Here is a 19098-nt window from a genome sequence, read left to right as displayed (position 1 = left end):
CTGCTCGGAGGATGAATCACAACTCCTGGGAGGTTCTGGCCCACATTCCACCAAGATCTAATCCACAGATTCTGACTCAAGACTCCACAAGAGATTTTATTGCACGAATAAGCTTTGTATTCGCCACCTGTTGTGACGTCATCACGTCTCAAACTTCCTTTGGAAAAAAACGGTTCGAGTCATGTAGAAAAAGATGTTCAATTGTTGGGGAAAGTGCTTTTAAGAAGGGGAATATTTTCTATCTGAAGGTCTAGTTCACGAGTGAGGGATCAATAAAGTGTCTCTTGTCCCTTCCACAGGGCGGCGCTGTAACAATCACCAGCAACATGTGACTATATGAGCCTCGTTTTTTAGTTTTAGACAGTAAAGTGCATTTTTTCAGGGCACAAATCCCTCGTCTGCGTGCAGTTCCCCAGACCTCCTGGTCTCGGTCCTCTAGTCCTCTAGTCAAGGACCTTCTTCAGAATAGTTTTAGCCCTAAAACAAGTCATTTCACAGCTCCAGGCGTGGAACCAAGTCATATCAAAGTCTGTGGGCGGAGCTTCAGCTGACCACTGACCCAGACGCCCGGTGAGTCAGCGCCCACTCGAGAGTCCACTCCTCGCTGAAGGAAAACCTGCCTGTGACCTCCAACGGTCCTTCAAGTGAGTCTGGTAACCGGCGGCCTCTTCTGAGGACTGGGCTTGACCGGTGGTACCGGGGGGCAACTCTGATGGAAACCTGGTGGACTTGGTTTCAGGGGCGGTACTGGAGGTGAGCCAGGATGTGATGCAGGTGCAGGAGGTTTTATGGCTGGAGCCTGAAGAGAAAAATAAGGTCGACTCAGACTTAACACAGAGTAACATCACACAAGACCCTCCAACCCGGTGGTGGGTTATTTTTATACAGCTGATGTTATGAGGGGCCATTGCCAAACGAAGGTGGAAAAATAATATATAATAATATTATATATATATATATATATAATAATATTATATATATATATATATATAATAATATAATCATAATCATAATAATGTCTATTTATATAGCGCCTTTCTAGACCAGGGTCACAGCCATTCACACATACTGATGGGAGTAGGCTGCACTCACGCGCCAAGTCTGCCATCAATATATATATATATATATATATACATTTTTTAAAGTCACTTTAATAATTTTGAGTCGCTATAAAAACTCTCAAATATTACAGATGATAAAAGTCCTAAAACAAAAACCGCATAGTGATATTTACAGACTAGTAATTGATAGTTAATAGATATAAATACAAATAAAATAGTTTAAAAAAAGTTCAAATGTACAAATAACTAAAAGTTAAAATTTATAATTAACTAAAATTAAACTGTAAAACTAAATAAATGTGTGTATATATATATACACATAGAAGTAGTATTTTTCCGCATGTGTTCTCACCTCATCCTGCACCAAAATAAAAAATATTTTATTATTGACTGTATTTTTATTGACATTTATTAAAGTTTGGAAGTCTAACGAGTGTTAATATGTAAAGAAAACTCACCAGTGTCTGACCAAAAGGAGGTAAAGGTTTGGATGGAGGTTGAGGTTGCATCTGCAGCTGGACAGAGAGTCAACGTTGATGAATCCACATATTGTGACACATTTTTCTCTCATGCCTCATCTCACCTGCTCTACTGGTACATTGGAAGAGGTTTTCTTCAGGGGCTGGAATGAAACTATAGTTTTTAGCAGCAGGTCGTGTGTGTGTGTGAGTGAGCGAGTGTGTGTGGTACCAGAGGAGCAGGTCTGCGTGAGCTGGACATCAGTGGCGTGCAGGCTTGAGTCGCCGTCGTGGTCATGAACGTCGGAAGGCTGATCTCAGGTCGGGCTTTGGAGGCGGGCTCCTGGAAAGTCTGGTTGAATTTTTCGCGACCGGAATGGACTTTCCTGCACACAACTCTTTGTTAGTTACACAACATAACAGTGGGGTGAAGATGAGTGGAGGGGGGGGGTTGTCTATACCTTCTAGGTGGGAAATCGTCCACTTTGTTCCTCTGGCTGCACATCAGGCCGCCGATCACCAGGGTGATGACGAGGAGGATGGAGAGAGACGCACAGACGCCGGCGATGACCTCGCTGTGGCCTGAACACACAAGCGGAACGTTGTTTATTGTTGGTGAAGACTCAGACACGCTGATTCTCTCCTGTTTAATCATCAGCTTCCTGTCCTAGCGTGTCCACAGTCCTCGTGCATCCCAGCGACTGATTATCACTGGATCAAGAAGCTTCAGACTCTGAGGTGCTAGTCCTAGTAGTGAAGGCTTTTCTGATCTTCAGTCAGACTAAAGTGTCATTTGAGAGACTAGAAGATCGTCTCACCTTGGTTGGGGTTGACGTACTGAGTGCTGCAGTGTGGCGGCGCCCAGCCCGGCTCACAGTGACACTCCCTCTTGTGGTTACACACCTGAACACACACACACACACACAGTTACTTCAGGTCTCACGATGAAGCTTCGTGCTTGTCTCACCCCGTGGTTGTTACACTTCCTGGCGCAGTCGTCGACTGGACCGTACACCGACACGTCAACACACCTGTTGTTGACACACACCTGCACAGAGTTGAGTAAGTATAATGTTTGAGTATTTATAACCCCTACTTTTGTGCTAATGTTAATTAGTAGTTGATATATTCATCATTATTTTCCTTATTACTGTGTTTATTTTATCATTATCTCTTGTTTTCTTCTCATTATTTTCACCATGTATGTCTGTTTATGTCTTAATGTGCATGAAATATTCTTCTTGTTTTGTGAACTGCTGAGATATTTAATTTATATTTATAAAAGTGTATCATTCAATTCACCTTGTCGTCTCCACACTTGGCTCCTGCCGGGACCATGTTCAGACGTCGGTTCTTGTCCTCGTCCACCGCCAGCTTACACTCCATCCCGGACACCCTGTAGACGGCCTGCTTGCCTGTGATGGACTCGCTGCCGGCTTCGCAGAATATTGACCCACATCTGAGATTCCTGGAAACACAAAGTGTTCTAGAGTAAAACTTTCAGTGATTATAAAACGATAATATTATCGTTATGTGGTTATTCACATGATATTATGACAACTGCAGGCAATTCTTCATTTTTATTTCTGTTACGTACGCTTGTGAACATGACACGTAGCCTTGTTGGCTCCGCCCACAGTTGGCTCCCTCTTCCCCTCGTCTGTTCAGATCGAAACAACGATCGTGTCCGACCTTGGCTCCTGAGATGAAAAGGTTTGTTTAGAATAAAATAAACCTTTATTTTAGAATCAAAAAAATTGAGAGTTGTCCAAACTGGCTTTGATCAAGGTTGGCGTACCTCAGGGATCAACCTCGGGGCCCATCCCAACTCACCTGCTCCGAACAGCCTCCAGCAGTGGTGCTGGTGGGTCGGACAGCGTCCGTTGTGGCAGAACCCCTCCGTCCCCTCGAAGCAGGGTTTCCCGTTCATGGCGTAGCTGTCCGCGGGACATTCGGGCGACGCTCCGGTGCAGAATTCCGGCAGATCGCAGTCGCCCGCCGCCTTCCTGCACAAGCCTCCCATCTCTTGGAGCTGTTGGTCCAGACATATGGTCAGTTGTGTCCAGAGGTCATCAGGTGCTGGATCATGTAGTTCTGAAGCTAAAGGAGGTGGAACTACCTGACAGTTGTCGCAGCACTGCCCATGAGCACACTCAGAGCCCACGGTCAGACGACAAGTGGACGCTTCACAACATGGATTATCACATTCCTGAGAGACAGAGAAGATGAAGGTCACCTGCAGGTCACTTAAAGTCATGTGACCATGATTAAAGCTAACCAATAGTTATCAATCAAGTAGTAACTCCTGTGACTAACAGACAGAAAATGTCTCAAAGCACTGTTTTTGTCAGAACACTATCATAGTTATTAATGTATCATTATCATGCTCAAGATATTACCTCTGTAGTCCCGCAGTCACACTCTTCCCCGTCGTCCAGGATGGCGTTCCCGCAGCGGGGTCCGGGGTCCATGTTCCGAGCCGATGCTGGTTTTTGAAGACAGTTCGGTTGGGCTCTCTCCAGGAACTCGGCGAGCTGGGAGATGCTGCAGCTGCTGAAGAGCTCTGGGAACGCCTGATTCCCTGTCCTGAGGAAGAAAGCCGAGAGGAAGCACCTGCAGTGATCGGATCAGAACCAAGTAGAGGACCGACCCGGAATATTGTACTGAATGTTTCCCTAATTTTAAGATACATTTTAGTAATTATATATATTAATCATATTCTTATTCTTAGTCGAACAGAGTAACTAATAACAGGTTGTCATTTTGTTTGTGTAACTGAACACAGAATAAATGACACAATAAAAAAAAGCTTCAAATCGTGTTTGTCGTCGTAGTAAAAACGACTAAACCACAGACGTTTGTCACTTCCTGACCTCAGCTTGTCAGCCATGACACAGTTTCCATGCCCCGAGGAGGACCAGCACTCGCAGTTGGCGGTGTCATGGGACAACCCCAAGTTGTGTCCGATCTCGTGAGCGATGGTGGAGGCCAGACCCACCGGGCTGTCGTGGTGGTCCTGGAGGCGGGAAACAACAATCAGAACGGTGGTCCGGGGTCAGCGGTGCGAGGATGTCGGATGAACCTGATTGACTCCGCCAGAGTTTTCAGTGCACATGGCAAACTTGTTTGCCAGACCAACTGTGTCTTTATCGAAGTCTCGAGCCCTGTGGAGAAAATCTCTCAGTTGGATTTAAACGTTTTTTTAAGGTTCTGTTAAGACTCACGTGACGAACTGGGCCGTGTCGTGTTTGCTCCTCTGCAGAAGGTCGGACTGACGCCACAGCAGGAAGTTGTCCAGGGTGGTCTCAGAGTTGTAGTTTACATCCATGTGGTCTTTGTCGCTCCAGATCTCCAGACCCACCAGGACCACCCGGACGTTCAGAGGTCGGTAGAGCTGCAGCGTTTCAACAGGTTTTAGCGACTTCCCGTCGAGTCGAGCTCACAATTGTTTCACTGACCTTGTCCACATGATTCACCACCGAAAGGATCCGGGACTTCGTCTGCGGTCCGTATCGTTTGTACTGAGAGGGAGATAAAAACGGGACAATAAAGGCGAGGATACAAAAGCAGATGAAACAATCTTCCTGGAACACTCTCAGGCTGTCCAAGAAATGGAGAACAAAAGAAAACAAAATGTATTAAAAATCATTCATAATATATCTTTGTAGATACCAGTGTTAGCAACTTTAGCTTATTATATTTATACTAAAGTGATACATTTTAAATGACTAACTAGTGATTTTTTGCAGGTTTTATCATGTTTTAACCAGCTAGCCGATCAACTTGTCATTAGCCTTTTTTTTTTTTGCTGTCAATCTAGTTTTGCATTAAAATGGAAGCATCAAATCAATTCCACTTAAGTAATACTATTAATGTTGGGTTTTTTTGTGCGAAATATTTGAGAGAAAAAGACACACCTCGGCGTTGTCCACCACGACCACCAGCTCCACAAACAGCTGCTGACTTGTAGCCAGTTTGGACTTCTGCAAAATCAAACCCACAATTCATCAAACACAGAACTAACTTTTTTTTTCTTTTTTTTATTAAATGCCCTCTTTGTTGTTCCGTTCAGAGGGCCTGGGAAAGTTGCCTAAACGTTTCATATTTTCTATCAAATATGGGGGCCTTCAACACTCACCCAGGATCTGGACCTGAAGAGGGCAGCTAGCCGGGGGCTCTGCTCCTGGACTGGAGGTGGGCTGGCCCGGGTCTTGCAGCTGTGACCTCCACTGACCTTCAGGTCTTCAGGTCTGTAAACTGCGTGGAGGTCATCGTCAGTCTGACCCAGAGGCTCAATGAAGTAAACCTGCTTCGTCACTCTGACAAATCCACTGACACACAAAATACATTTAATGTTTAACTAAAAACACCAAAAGCAACAGTTTGATATTCTTCAACTTTTGAATATTTTCTGGTCACTCCTGGACAACGAGAAGACAGGGAGTGTCTCTGGTTGATGAAACAACATGCAGCTGACGAGCTAAACAGGGAAATGACTCACAGGAAACACTCAGAGATGGTCGTACCTGATACCAGAACAGATGCCGACGCTGACCGACGAGTCTTCCACGCCCTCAACGCGGCCGTGATAGAAGCAGTGATCCTGCAGCACATTCACACGTCAGACTTCAAGGCTTCATCCTGCACTTTTCTCACTCGTAAATTTGTTGAAAATGTTGACGCCATCACAAGGTTACAACCGTTTAACACAGATTTGAGTGTGACAACAACAATGGGACATGAGATCCTTGAGACTCGTCCATCACACTTGAGACACTCAAACTAAGGATAGGCTGCTAAAGAAAAGGCTTAATTGAACGTTCTTTTTAAAGTTATAGCACAAAAATCAATGTCACAGTTGCTTTGATATGACATTAGTCACATCTATCATACTGTTAAAACATTATAGTAAGGAATAAGGAAAGATAACTTTTTTTGACCAATTATGGAATGAGTCAGAAAAACAAGCCTCTCTCTTGAATGCTGCTTTTAATACAATATTTTCCTGGAGATCCCAAAACTCCCTGCATGGAAGATGCCACTTCTTCACAGAGCTGTACAGAAGTTGTTCTGAGAATAAATCACTTTGATCTGCAATCGGTTTTATCAGACTGAAAACAAGAAAGATTTCCTGTTTTGAAAAAGTTATATTGTATTTCCCAAGTGTAGACTATAGTAAATGTACTTAGATGTTATTCAATCGCCAAAGAGAATTAATAACAAACCCATTTAACATTTAACAAGAATATCATAATTTTTTACAACAATGGATTAAAGACGCACAGAAATGAGCCACATGGGAAATGAATCATAATAAAATAATGCAGGTCTGATTTTAGACAAAAGGTCTAATAAACGGTTCTGGGAAGCGTTGGAACGTGTTCAGAGAAGAATCAGCTTGAATTCAGTCTGACCTGCTGTGATGACGTCACTCGTTCTCCGTCCTCTGAATAGTGAGTTTCAGTAAAGTTGCTGCCGAGAAGATTCCTACAGAAAATGTTAAGAGAAATTGTTAGAGACTTTTCAACAGAAAACCTAAATCACGTTCTCGCTCACAGGCCTCTCGTCAGACCCCGATAAGGATCTCAGACTCGCAGTTATTCTGAGGAAGCAGCCAAACCAATGAGACCCAGAGGCAGGATCTGTTCGATTGAATGCGAGGGAAACATCCCGACAACACCAGCATTGTGCGGTTCTACCCACAGGGGTCGAGTCCTGATCCACTGCTGTTTCGTTTGGACGGGCTCCATTCCACGGCAACACAACGCCACTGTTTAACAGTTCAATGCTGTTTAATATTAAAAAGGCACGATTGAGATAAGCTAAATTTAACTCTGCTTCTGAAGGATAAGCTAAGAATTAACTACTCTTATCAAATTAGAGGCTTCCTGTCACAGTCAGGTTCTCAATGACTGAATCATTCTTTGCTTGAGCGACTTGTTCTTAGGAAATTCTGTCTTCTCCGAAATCATTCCTCGGGCCCTTCATCGAGTCAAACTGAAAATACACAGTTTCACTCGATAAGAATTGAAAGAATCTCTTGATGTAGCAGCTTACAACAGACCTCAGATATAAATCATGGAAAACAACCGTCTAGAAAAGCTGTGACTCCTCGTTCTAAGCATGAATGTAAAAGTCTTTGATAAAGCAGAGCCAAAGATATTTCCGTGTGGTCATAATAATGGCTTTTTCCAGCAGGCTGTCAGGAGACTCAACTCCCTCCCTGTCCTACCATCAATCTCACCTCTGCCTGCACTACCTGTGCATTAACTTTGTTTTTTGTTTTTATTCTGTTTATTATTTAAGTTTGTTGATTATTTAGTTCATTTTGTTGGTTTTTTATTATTTTTATTTTTTTTAAATGTCTTAATTAATGTCTGTTTAAGTCTTTAATTGTTAAGACTTTAATTGTTTTAAGTGTTAAATGTCTGATGTTAAGTCCTTTCAACCATATTCATGTTTTGCATTGTGGGTCAGAGAGGACGACAATTTAATTTAGGCTGTATGTCTTAATACATGCATATTTGACAATAAAAGAACTTGACTTGACTTGATAACGCAAACATGATGCCAACGCTACTGTTGCAACAAAAGTTATGGGGCTATAAGAATGTTTTCAAATAGATAAGGCAGAGCTGTTCAACCAATATCTCCTGAGGCCCGGACTTTCGGAAGGATGTCCAGCCGTCAATCCCTCAACCATGTTTCCTGTTGAACGTTGGGCAAGAAGATGAAACAGATACATAATGTTATATATACTAAATATGCTATAAATGATTCCGCACTTCTATTAAAATGTTGAAATATTCTATGCTTACAGTTAAGAAGTAACCTTTGCCGAAAACCAAGGAAAAGTGTTGCAGATCGGTGAAACTAGTTTTCTCTGCTTTTTGATAAAACATTCATTACATAGCGGTGAACGAGCCAGTCCTATGGATCTGGCCCACAAGTTGAATCTGCATAAAAACCTAGTGTGCGTATCATTGTGTCAGTTATTTATTCAGCTATAGTAATCACTGCATCTGCAGTTGTTGTTCCTATTGTTGTTGATTGAAGATATTCAGTTAAGAAGCATAGTTTACATTTAATTGCCTGCACCGATCTCAACATATTTTTATGTATCATTATATTATATAAAGCATCAAACAACACAGATTTGTCTGTGGAATGTGTTTGCATGCTTACACATGTTTTCTTTTCACTGGCACATGTACGTTTTCCTTCATAATTATAATTTTTTTTAAAGTTTGATTTATTTGTGTTAACTAAGTGAGGAGAAAAACGTGTGAAGCTCTAACAAGTTATAATTTGTGCAGGACTAGTAATAAATAGCAAAAGGTTACAAAATACAATAAATTAATTATCATCAGTTTTCTGGTTTTACCCTGACCTCATGATGGCCACACAAACACAGTCAAAGGGTCACATGTGTATCATCTTTTATGTTACAGGTTTAAAGGAAGTCCTAAAAAACCAATCAGTGTCATCAACACTTTAGTAACAAAGCATCATTGAAGCAGCCAGACTGAACTCTTGTATGAGCCAACAGGCGTTCTCTCACTGTAGAGAAGCTTTCTTGTTCCTTAACAACCATGTGAACCAACGTCTCTCCAACAATGTCTTCATTTAAACAGTCTTAGACTGTCCTTGAAGCCCAGTCGCCTCAAAGTTTCTGTCCAGCTCCATATCTTCTTAAGACACATGTGTGTGTGTGTCTGCATCAAGTACCTGTTTTTTTCTAGATGAAGCAGGAATGTATTTCCTTTGATATCCATCTTGTATTTCACATGATCAGGATGCTGCGGAAAACACAATAAGACATTGTTTGCGGTCTCTTTGATTATGCAAACTTAGGAATTTCAACATATTGCCGTGAAGAATTTAGCAAAAACATTCTAAAGATCATGTGGAAGATGCATTTTTTTTTTGTTAAAGGAAATCCACATAGCAAAAATAAAACATATATTTGAAAAGTATAATTCAATACATTTGTGAGGTACATACCAACAATTTATTTTTATTTAAGGTAAACATTACAAATTAAATGTATAATAATTTTACTCAAATATAGTTTAGATGTTAGCCGTTATCCTTTCATTGTAATAAAAATGGATGTTTTTTTGACATTGTAACCGGCAGCAAAAGATTGATTTCAAGTGAAAATCAATGTTCAAAAGTGTACAAATCTTCACAAAATAACCTTGCAAATGAGAAAACAATAGGCGTTTCTTTGTCAAGGTTATCATGGAACAGACTGGATCTCTAGCCGTCTATGGCATAAAATGGGAGCAAAGTTAAGGTGCTAGATTCAATTTTACGTTTCACTCATGCCAGCAAATATGAATATAAAAAAAAATGATTGGAAGTGAGTAACAACTGTACTTTGTGTAGACAAACACAAGATCGTTGTCGTTTTTTTCATTAATATTGCATGAAAAATGAGTTCCTGATTCCAAAACCATAAAATAATAAAAATTACTCACTGTTCCAGAAAATTTGTGGAACATTTTGGTTTTTTTTCAAACTTCTCTTTTTATAAAAACAAGTTGAAGAAATCAGCCCATCATGCATTTCTGTAATTATTATTTCACAACGTTCTATCAAGTGAAAAACATGAGCTCTGGTGTCACTGATAAGAAATTGTTATCCCGGTAAGTGTGCCCCAGAAGGGTCTTGAAGTTGGTGAGTCATGGACGAGTCACTTCTCCGGCCCTGCTCGGTCATCGACTCATCGGCCTGGATCAGAACTTCAATCAAGTGGAAACATTCCTGTGTCTAGAGCTGTGTTTGAAAGGTGAGGTGAGGTCACCTGGTCCTCGAGGCTCCTCCTCCTTCTCACTGGATGTCTCTGAGGTGTGAAGACATCATATCTCTCCACGTTTGACAACAAGGCTGAGGTCTGCACCAAACCCACTGCATCACCATATCCACACAAGATAAGACACACACAAGTTATATTCTAAATCATGGTCAATTATATCACAATTTTACTTAAAATATATATATATATATATATATAAAAAAATATATTTAAATAAAATAACGTATATTTCAACAGAGGAAATGTATACTGACGCAAGAAGTTCCTCTTTAATTATCAAAAGGAGAAATAGTTGAGGTAGAGAACATGTTTTATTCTTCAATAACAACTCAGTATAACTTTATAACACTCGTCAAGTTCAACTTGAAAACTTATTAATGACATATTAATTTTTTCCTCACGAAATTTAAAAAAAAAGAAGACAATACAGGACATTATTGTTTTTTTGTGCGTGGGAAGAACTGATGAAGCCAAACCCACATGATAAACTTCTACTTTCCACACTATTCTGAATAAAGCAAACCCATTCAAAGCATTGTAACATCAGCGTTAACTCACCCAGTGAGATCCACAGCAGCCGCATGTCGCTTCTTAGAAAGAGCGCTTCTGCTCAGAGTCGCTCACGTCGAGCGAGAAAGTCACGGATCCTCCGGTCAAGCGCCGCCCGCGGAGCCGTCAAGAGGAACGAGCGCGCACGCAGTTTCCGGTGAAGTTTGCCACATTAATTCAAGAAGAAAAAAACGACTTACGTTGTTCATTTACTCCAACTATGCGCTTACGTCTCGACACAGGGAAATTGTATATTGAAAAAAAGTTTTCAACAAAGCGAAAAAAGAGAAACGAATGAGGTTTAACATGTTTAGAAACAGGCGTTATAGGCGTTTAAAGTGTTATTTTCGAGGCTAGAATAAAGAAATGAAAAGGGTTAAGATAAATTAACTAATACAACGGGCTATGTTAATTGTTTAAAAATAAAAGCGTTTGTCACACGTTTTATTTTGAAGTCTATTAGCATCAAGATCCGGTGCAAAGTCTCCCACATGATACACACCCTGATTAGTCATATACTAGAGAAGGAAAAAAAACTAAGGAATCATCGGAAGCAAATTAATATATATTATACAATTAAGTTAGACAATAAGTTACACAATAATTTTAAATATATTTAGCTAAAACAAAACAAATGATTCAGGTCAATTGACCGTGTCCAGTGCTGCAATATTTATTCTTGTTTTAATGCAGATTCATACAAACATACACAGGAGATGCATCATTTATGACATTGATATGACATATGAACATTGCAAGTTACACATTATATACACATTTTAGGACCAAAGTTGCTTCTATAAGACGGGAGTAAGATCTTTTTTTTCACGCTGATGCTTTCTGACTTCTCTCTATGGCCATTCGCTCCAGACGCTCGGTGTAGAAGCCGTTGAAGTCCAGTCTGTGAATTGAGAAAGTTCAGAAGAAGAATATAGAACTAAAGATAAAATATCTTGAGCGTTGTTATCTCCCTATACATGTTTGAATGTATTCATCAGCGATGTTACCTGTAGATGATGCTGATCATGCTGTGCTCACAATCGTTGGTGCTGTAGATGCTGAGCTTGTCCAGCAGGTCCAGGAGCAACAAGCTGAAGTTGCTGTCAAACTTGCTGATGGTGGTCTCCAAGGCCACGTTGGACAACGGCGTGTCCATGTGTTCAGTAGAGAACTGCGGAGACAAAAACAAAACTATGTACAATCAAGAAGTAAAATAATGTGGAAGTTGGCTACACACACACAAACTATTAATAAACAGGCTTTAATAAGGTCCATTAAGAAACACATAAGATGTCAAGAGAAATTACAACTTCCTCTTTCATGAAGAAACTGCTACATTATCATGGAAACACCCATTATTATTGTACAACAAATGAACATGAAAATGTTACAAGAATATCAGCCTCGTGGAGTTAAGAGATATTATTTTCAAATTATAAATGATCCTTACAAATAATTAACACACCGCAGTAATACTTTGCTTCGCCAGGATCATCAACAAAACAATATTTACAATATCTTGATTTAGAATTATGATAATTTTAGATCATTCTTATAGTATTTAACATGAATTTCTTAGGTGGTTTCCTTAATGTATTTCTATCTTATACAGCCTCATAGCACGATGAAGGAATGAGTCCCTGAGTCTAGTCTATTAGTGTTGCATCTGGAGAGGAGCATTCATGCACTCAATCTGCTTGATTTTCATTATCATCATCATTTCATATCAGAATCAGAAAACATTTATTGCCAGTGTCGCCAACACAACACAGGATTTGACTGTGGAATGTGTTTGCATGCTTACACACGTTTTCTTTTCACTGGCACATGTAGGTTTTCCTTCTTCCTTATCTCAAAAAAAAAGTTTGTTTTATTTGTGTTGACTTGGTGAGGAGAAAAAGTTTGAAGCTTTAACAAGTTATAATTTGTGGAGGGCTTGTAATAAATAGCAAAATAAAATTGATGTTTTTCTCCCATCATCAGTTTTCTGGTTTAACCCTGATCTGGCCACACAAACACAGTCAAAGGGTCACATGTGTATCATCTTTTATGTTACAGGTTTAAAGGAACTCCTATTAAAAAACGATCTGTGTCATTTAGTAACAAAGCATCATTGAAGCAGCCAGACTGAACTCTTGTACGAGCCAACAGGCTCTCACTGTAGAGAAGCTTTCTTGTTTTTTAACAACCATGTGAACCAACGTCTCTCCAACAATGTCTTCATTTAAACAGTCCTAGACTGTCTTTGTGGCCCGGTTGCCTCATGATCACTAAAACAATATTTACAATACTTTTAAGAATTATGATAGTTTTAGATCATTCTTGAAGTATTTAACATGAATTTCTCAGGTGGTTTCATTGATGTATTTCTACCTTTGTGACCGTCTTCTTTCTTGGCGCCTCTTCCACCTGCTCGCTCGCTCCGTTTTCTCTGGAAAGTCGTTCCAACCTCAAACTTTGAGTAAATTGCTGAAAACCATGAAAGATAAACATCACTTGCAGGAAAAAAAAACAAACAAAGAAATCAACTGAAGATATTCTCTGGTTTAACTCGGGCGACCATGTCAGATAACTTGTTCATGATAAGTTTCTTTATTTCCATTCTCGTTTTGTTGCTAATGAAAACATGACATCCTTTGATGGGGTACTGTAATTATTGGTTATTACTACATCCATCCATATATATGTATATAAACACCATCTAAAACTTGGGAGGTACAGAAACCACCCTTAACAATATAGTGTCAAATGGTGGTTCATAATTAAGTTGACCAAAGCCCCCCTTTCTTTAAAAACATGTCAAGTTCTCCATCCTTCATCAAGCACTCTTCCGGGCAAGTCTCAAAAGGAAACGCATGCAAGCCAAGCTTTCTGATTAGTTTTAAAACACAACAACTGCCAACTTATCAAGTAAAAGACATAAGAGGAGGAAAGTAAATTCCTATTTCCTGTCGGATGGAATTTTTGAATGGTAAATAAAGGAATAAACTTGTGTTGTTTTTTTATAACCTTAAATTATTTGTGAAAGTTAAGCTGATGAGATGTGGACAAACCTGCATGCAGCTGGTGAACATGACACAGACGGACATGAGTTTGGAGAAGATGCGCAACAACTCAGGATTAGTCAGCATGCAGTCCTTCAGACAGTTGTCCAGGAAGCTGGTATGATGGCAGAGCACGTCGTCTATGTTGGAGGCCTGAGTGAGAAGGAAATGTAAGATTAGCATCTTGAAGGCAAACAAAAGGTACAGTGGGGATCTACCGTCTTCAGGTTCTTCTCCATGACATGCCACGTGGGCTCCATCACCTCGAACATCATGTAGTACTGGATGTTCTGCACAAAGTTAAGCATGCGCTGACGGAGAGCGAAGGCTGCAGAAAACCTGTAGGTGAGAAGCGTTGTTAGTAAACTGAGAGAAAAACAAAGAGGGAAGGAGCTGCTCACCATTTAGCAGAATGCAAGGAATACTGTTTGGAATCCTTGTTGCTGATCCAGACGTTACACAGCAGACGCTCGACATGTTTGCAGGAGAACAAGTGTCTGAAGAGCATCTGGTATCTGGTCAAGGCTTTCCTGCCACAAGAGACATGATCCATTAGACACAAACGCACAGAAAGTTACAACACACATACAGAGGTACTCTCATATAGTCCAATCAGAATCAGAAATGTTTTGCAAGTGTTGTAAACACAACTAAGTAGAATAATGAAACAAGATAAAACACAAAATTAGCAACAGAAAAACAGAACCAAACACCAAGGCAGCCATTGTGCGGCACCTAAATAAATCCAAAAACGTGAAGTCACACAAAGATACACACAGACGTCTGTAAACATATGTCAACAGACACGTTAAAATCTCAAAATAGCACAACCATGAAATGGAGATGATCTCCCCAAAATCAAAAATAGCCTCTTTCAGCAGCTCTAACTAATCATTAAGTCACTGCATTTCTTGCATGTCCGACATCTAAAACTTTCCACAACACGACAGGGTTAGCATTAAATAATAGGCGAGAGTGATTCAGTAACTACCTGTTAATGATTAGTGAGAGAGGCCACTTGACAATGTAGTCGAAGGAAAAGGCTTCTAGGCCACTGAGAGCAACATCTGTGGGCTCAGAGTTGATGATGGACTTCTCCTGCTTGGTCTCGATGGCCAGAACTCGGAGCAGCTGAGTGATGACATCATGTGGCATCAGGTCGATCTAGGTAATGCAGAAAAAAGAAACAAACATAACAAAAATACAAGAAAGTTAATCTCAGGAGGATCTGTGGTCAATTGCAGATCATAGAAACAGAGCGACAAGACAAAAACGTACACGTTTCTAAAGTTGAAGCTAACATGACACAATGTTGTCATAAATCAAAAATGTGGGGAGTGTATCAAATGCAATCAGAAAGCGGATTTGTGTTTTAGAAACAAAATAAGCTGATTTATTTGTGGTTGCCGTTGACCTTAACGAAATCAGAAAGACTATTCATAATAGATCAAACAATCTGTATGATCATGCACACGAGTCTTACCTTCAGGTCGTCTTTGAATGGATCAGTGTTGGCCGTGCTCATCCTGAGAGCGAGCTCCAGTAGCGCCTCCAGTCGTGGAGGAACGATATCATCTACTGGTTTCTGCAGCTCGTCCTCCGTCAGGTCCATGAAGTGGACAAAGAAGTCGCCCTTGTCCATCAGGAAATAGTGTTTGATGGACCTGGAGACAGAAGGGATAATAATCATTTGAAAGAGTTTTATTTAGCCGTTAAGATTCTTATAGTTGTAACCTCAGCCTTGAGACCAGCTCCTTCTCCTCCAAAAGAAAGTCCAGTAGAACCTTGCTGGCATAATTGAAGGCTTTTTCAATCTGCTCCACGTATGCTCGCTCCTTGAGCGTGTAAAGAACCTCTTTAGCGTCAGGGCATGTGACGTCTCGACCGCACTCCCGAACCACGTTCAGGTATTTTCCTAAGTGGTGACATGCACGGGTAACTTAGCAGCAGAACCACAATTGTCAATCTGAATTCCTACCAGTGCTCAGTATTTTGTCTGCCATTTTCTGCAAGAAGGAGGGGATGCGATGTTGCACAATAGTGTAGCGCTGGTCCCAGTACTTGTCATTATAATCTTCTTGAATCTTTTCTTTCTGCAACTCGTGCTCCTCAACCATGAACTCACTAAAAACAAAGGCACATCAGCAATATCTTCAAAAAACAAGCACATATATTGACATCTTCACCTGTATGGATCCTTGATGATTCCTCTGTAAATCCACTTCTCTAGGATTTCAAAATATGGAACGCTGGCTGCCTTAGTGAGGTAAAGGCAAAGCTCTTGAGCCTGACTGTCACCAGTATAGTTGAAGGTTCGATCATGGAGAAGACTGAGCGTGGAGCCGCCCATGCAGTCACCTTTGTCCACAGAGGATGCTGAGAGCAGAGGAGAGGACTGACATCAGCATTAAATTATACTCTTTCTCATCCCTCTCTCCATCTGTCCCTTTTTCTCTTGATAATTGGTCAATCTCAAATTCATACCAATCGAGGCCAGAATCTCCATGGTTCTCATGGTGGGCTGGATGTAGAACCAGAGCTTCTGGAGGGACAAGAGACCCTGGCGCTGCAGATGCTCCAGCTGAGTGATGAGGATCAGGTACTCCTTCATCAGGGTTCTCATGGCAGCAGTCAGTGCGTGGTTCACCTGACCATACTCAAAGGACGACTTCTCCTCAATAAACCTGGACCACACAAAGAACATGAGTTGACATTTGATATACAGTTACACAAGGGAGATGTGATTAGGACAAGGACTCACCGTGTGATGGTAGAGTAGTACGACGCCACCGGCAAGATCCTGTTCACAAGTTCCTTAATTGACATGTCAAGAGTAGGGTCGACGATAAACGAGCGGTTTTGTCGGCCCAGTACTGGCTGAGCTGTGATGTCTCTCCCGTCCACCCCGATCAGAACAAACAAGAGGTCATCCACGAGAGCTTGTTCCTGCGCAGGCAACGGCATCGTACCTGCAACCACACTGAAATCATCACGTTGTCCAGTGAAAGGATCCAGATTTCACTACACATCAACGCACCAACGGCCACAGCTGGTTCCACAGCTGCGACAGTTCCAGTGATGAAGTCTCCAAGGAGGGCTGGGCGGTCGTACACCCATGGAGGAAAAACAGGGTTGGGCTGTGTCGGGTTCTTCTTGTTGTGTTTGTCCCTCAGCATTTTCCTGGTAACCTCTGCAGGCTAGAAGCAACATAAAAATGTGATGCATTAGCTGTTAATATAACTATGAAAACATTCATCAAATATCCAAACTGATGTTTTTAGAATAAAATGAAATTATATTCATAAATATGAATTTAAAAATGTAGACAGAAAAAGTCATTAGGAGAGAATCAAAAGTTCACCAATGGAGCATTAGAGCTGGCTGTCATGTTGTCCAGCTTCTTTCTCAGTTCATCCAGTTCCTGCATAGACATCTTGCTGCTGGTCTGTGGAATTGTGAAGCTACTGGTCGTGGTTGAAGTGGCATTAGCAGATGCCTCGGACCGGTCTTTGGCATTCTGCTGTAAAAACTGGAGCATCTGACAATTGGGAAAGAAATAATTATCTACTGTGGATTAGAACTAGTTATACTGAAATATTTTCAATAGTTACCTCTTTATCCTCACAGAGTTTGGAGAGCAGGTAGACCAGGGGGTCCAAGTTTCTGTTTTTAGACTTAAGTTCCTCATATTTTCTCAGGAAGTCTTCAGGGGTTTTGGAATACTCAGCCAGTTTGACCTGACAGAGGAAATAAAAGGCTCACATTTGCCGACGTGTTTTTTTTTTTAAACATCTCACATCAAAGAATTTTCTTACTACCTTGGCGCTGTGGGCAGAGACAGCCGTGGTGACATATGGTGTCCGGTGTTTCTGCAGCAGATCAATGTAACCCTCAGCTCCATCACCTCCACGAATGTGAAGAAGGCTGAGTAGTTCGTTGACATCATGGTAAATCCTGAATTCGCTCATGACTGGGCAGGCTTTGAAAATATATGAAAAACTTCAGCAACAAGTTTAATGTAATGCATCCAAAGGTATACATGTAAACACAAGATTAAATATATTTAATAAAGCATATGAGCTCATGCAAATCTTACAATGATGAGTGTATAAGAAACATTGGATTTCAAGTCAACCTGAAAAGACAAAAGTAAAAATGCTATTTTTCAATGTAGTCAGATGTAAACCCCGTTAACTGTCCTCCTACATATATTTTAAGGGCACTTCACTATCCAAGGTGCTGAAATTCTAGTTAACCGAGACAAATAAGGTCGAATGACGATGCTACGACAACGTGTAAAATCGTACACACCTATGTACTTTTGTCATTTTTAAAAGGTAAAATAAGAAACGCACGTCATTTTAAACGTGTTCTTGAGCATGAAGCGTCACCAGAGAAGATCTTGCTAGCAAAGCTAACTATAGCGCTACGTCCTGTCATTAGTTGAGGATATTTATTAACAGTCTTCAAATCAAACATCACGGCGCGTTATAGCATGTAGAAGATATACGAGATTATACGACGATTAATATCTGTCCCGACACTACACACATACTGTACCTGTGAGAAGTTTAAAGATGGAAATAACATTAGACGTTCAGCAGAGAGGAGCCCGCCATGCTCAAACTCTTCTTCGGCACGACAGGGTAAAAACAACACTGACCTCTGGTGGCCACGTACAACACTGCCACAGTGTAATAAAGTTCATAAGGTTCACACTAATGTAACGACGATCAAGTAAATAATATTATGAAGTTTAATAATTTGTATGACAGAAAAAGACAGTGTAATAATATATATGTGGGGAATAAACAAAAAATACCAGTGAATTTATTTTATGGGAATTGTGTATTCAAAAGATGTCTTTCCTTCACATTCCGCAGTATCGCCTCATATTCACGGCCTCTCTGACCCTTTTCCACACTTCCGTGCCATCGTCTGTGCATATTTGCTGAGTAAACACTTTCAAACAAGTGACGTCTTTGTACCAGCTCCTCGGGAATTGAACCAGCACTCATTGCTCTGGAAAATAGTGTGCAGACGCAGGCCTGCTAGACTTGTGAAAAATAATCGTATTATTATTATTATTATTTTATTGAAGAATTATATATTTCCTTTCGATGGACAGATATGCGTGTACGTCCGTGTGTATCGTACGTGGTGCA

The 19098-nt window shown here is 40.7% G+C and overlaps 2 protein-coding genes across 3 annotated transcripts; both read right to left on the bottom strand.

The window, feature by feature from the left end:
* Positions 1 to 76: 76 nt before the first annotated feature.
* adam8b (ADAM metallopeptidase domain 8b) lies at positions 77 to 11014 on the bottom strand. Of its 2 annotated transcripts, none has more exons than XM_087784004.1 (23): positions 10899 to 11014; positions 10329 to 10432; positions 9248 to 9318; positions 6934 to 7006; positions 6046 to 6122; positions 5658 to 5850; positions 5437 to 5502; positions 4978 to 5040; positions 4744 to 4913; positions 4602 to 4683; positions 4393 to 4535; positions 3919 to 4105; positions 3639 to 3728; positions 3353 to 3551; positions 3117 to 3219; positions 2822 to 2987; positions 2487 to 2567; positions 2338 to 2422; positions 1981 to 2101; positions 1752 to 1905; positions 1645 to 1683; positions 1520 to 1576; positions 77 to 799 (listed from the first exon to the last, which is right to left on the bottom strand). In XM_087784004.1, the coding sequence occupies exons 1-23, from the start codon at positions 10921 to 10923 to the stop codon at positions 641 to 643; spliced, it is 2508 nt and encodes an 835-aa protein (XP_087640130.1). In that variant the 5' UTR covers positions 10924 to 11014; the 3' UTR covers positions 77 to 640. The 2 variants fall into 2 exon arrangements, with proteins under 2 accessions (XP_087640130.1, XP_087640132.1); XM_087784006.1 differs by having other exon boundaries at positions 1520 to 1570.
* A 532-nt stretch (positions 11015 to 11546) lies between these two features.
* tubgcp2 (tubulin gamma complex component 2) lies at positions 11547 to 18569 on the bottom strand. The gene is made up of 18 exons (XM_087784003.1): positions 18494 to 18569; positions 17752 to 17912; positions 17545 to 17670; positions 17295 to 17471; positions 16971 to 17130; positions 16695 to 16902; positions 16418 to 16617; positions 16120 to 16309; positions 15912 to 16057; positions 15668 to 15848; positions 15417 to 15597; positions 14925 to 15097; positions 14335 to 14463; positions 14152 to 14272; positions 13943 to 14086; positions 13263 to 13358; positions 11897 to 12060; positions 11547 to 11790 (listed from the first exon to the last, which is right to left on the bottom strand). Exons 2-18 carry the CDS (start codon positions 17899 to 17901, stop codon positions 11715 to 11717), a joined length of 2622 nt encoding a protein of 873 aa, XP_087640129.1. The 5' UTR covers positions 17902 to 17912; positions 18494 to 18569; the 3' UTR covers positions 11547 to 11714.
* Positions 18570 to 19098: the final 529 nt, after the last annotated feature.

Source organism: Callionymus lyra, chromosome 2, assembly GCF_982586985.1.
Source record: "Callionymus lyra chromosome 2, fCalLyr1.hap1.1, whole genome shotgun sequence".
Classification (NCBI taxonomy): Eukaryota; Metazoa; Chordata; class Actinopteri; order Syngnathiformes; family Callionymidae; genus Callionymus; species Callionymus lyra.
The sequence above is the reverse complement of the archived record's forward strand: the minus strand, read 5'-3'. Positions and strand labels throughout refer to the sequence as shown.

Coding starts and splice junctions, on each gene's coding strand:
- adam8b (XM_087784004.1), bottom strand. CDS start 10,923: ATGCGGCTGCTGTGGATCTCACTGG. Junction 5,503..5,657: donor TCTTCAGGTCCAGATCCTGG/GTGAGTGTTGAA, acceptor TTGATTTTGCAG/AAGTCCAAACTGGCTACAAG. Junction 1,577..1,644: donor CCAATGTACCAGTAGAGCAG/GTGAGATGAGGC, acceptor CTCTCTGTCCAG/CTGCAGATGCAACCTCAACC.
- tubgcp2 (XM_087784003.1), bottom strand. CDS start 17,901: ATGAGCGAATTCAGGATTTACCATGATGTCAACGAACTACTCAGCCTT. Junction 15,098..15,416: donor CATTCAAAGACGACCTGAAG/GTAAGACTCGTG, acceptor TGCATTACCTAG/ATCGACCTGATGCCACATGA. Junction 14,087..14,151: donor TGGAGAAGAACCTGAAGACG/GTAGATCCCCAC, acceptor CTTCTCACTCAG/GCCTCCAACATAGACGACGT.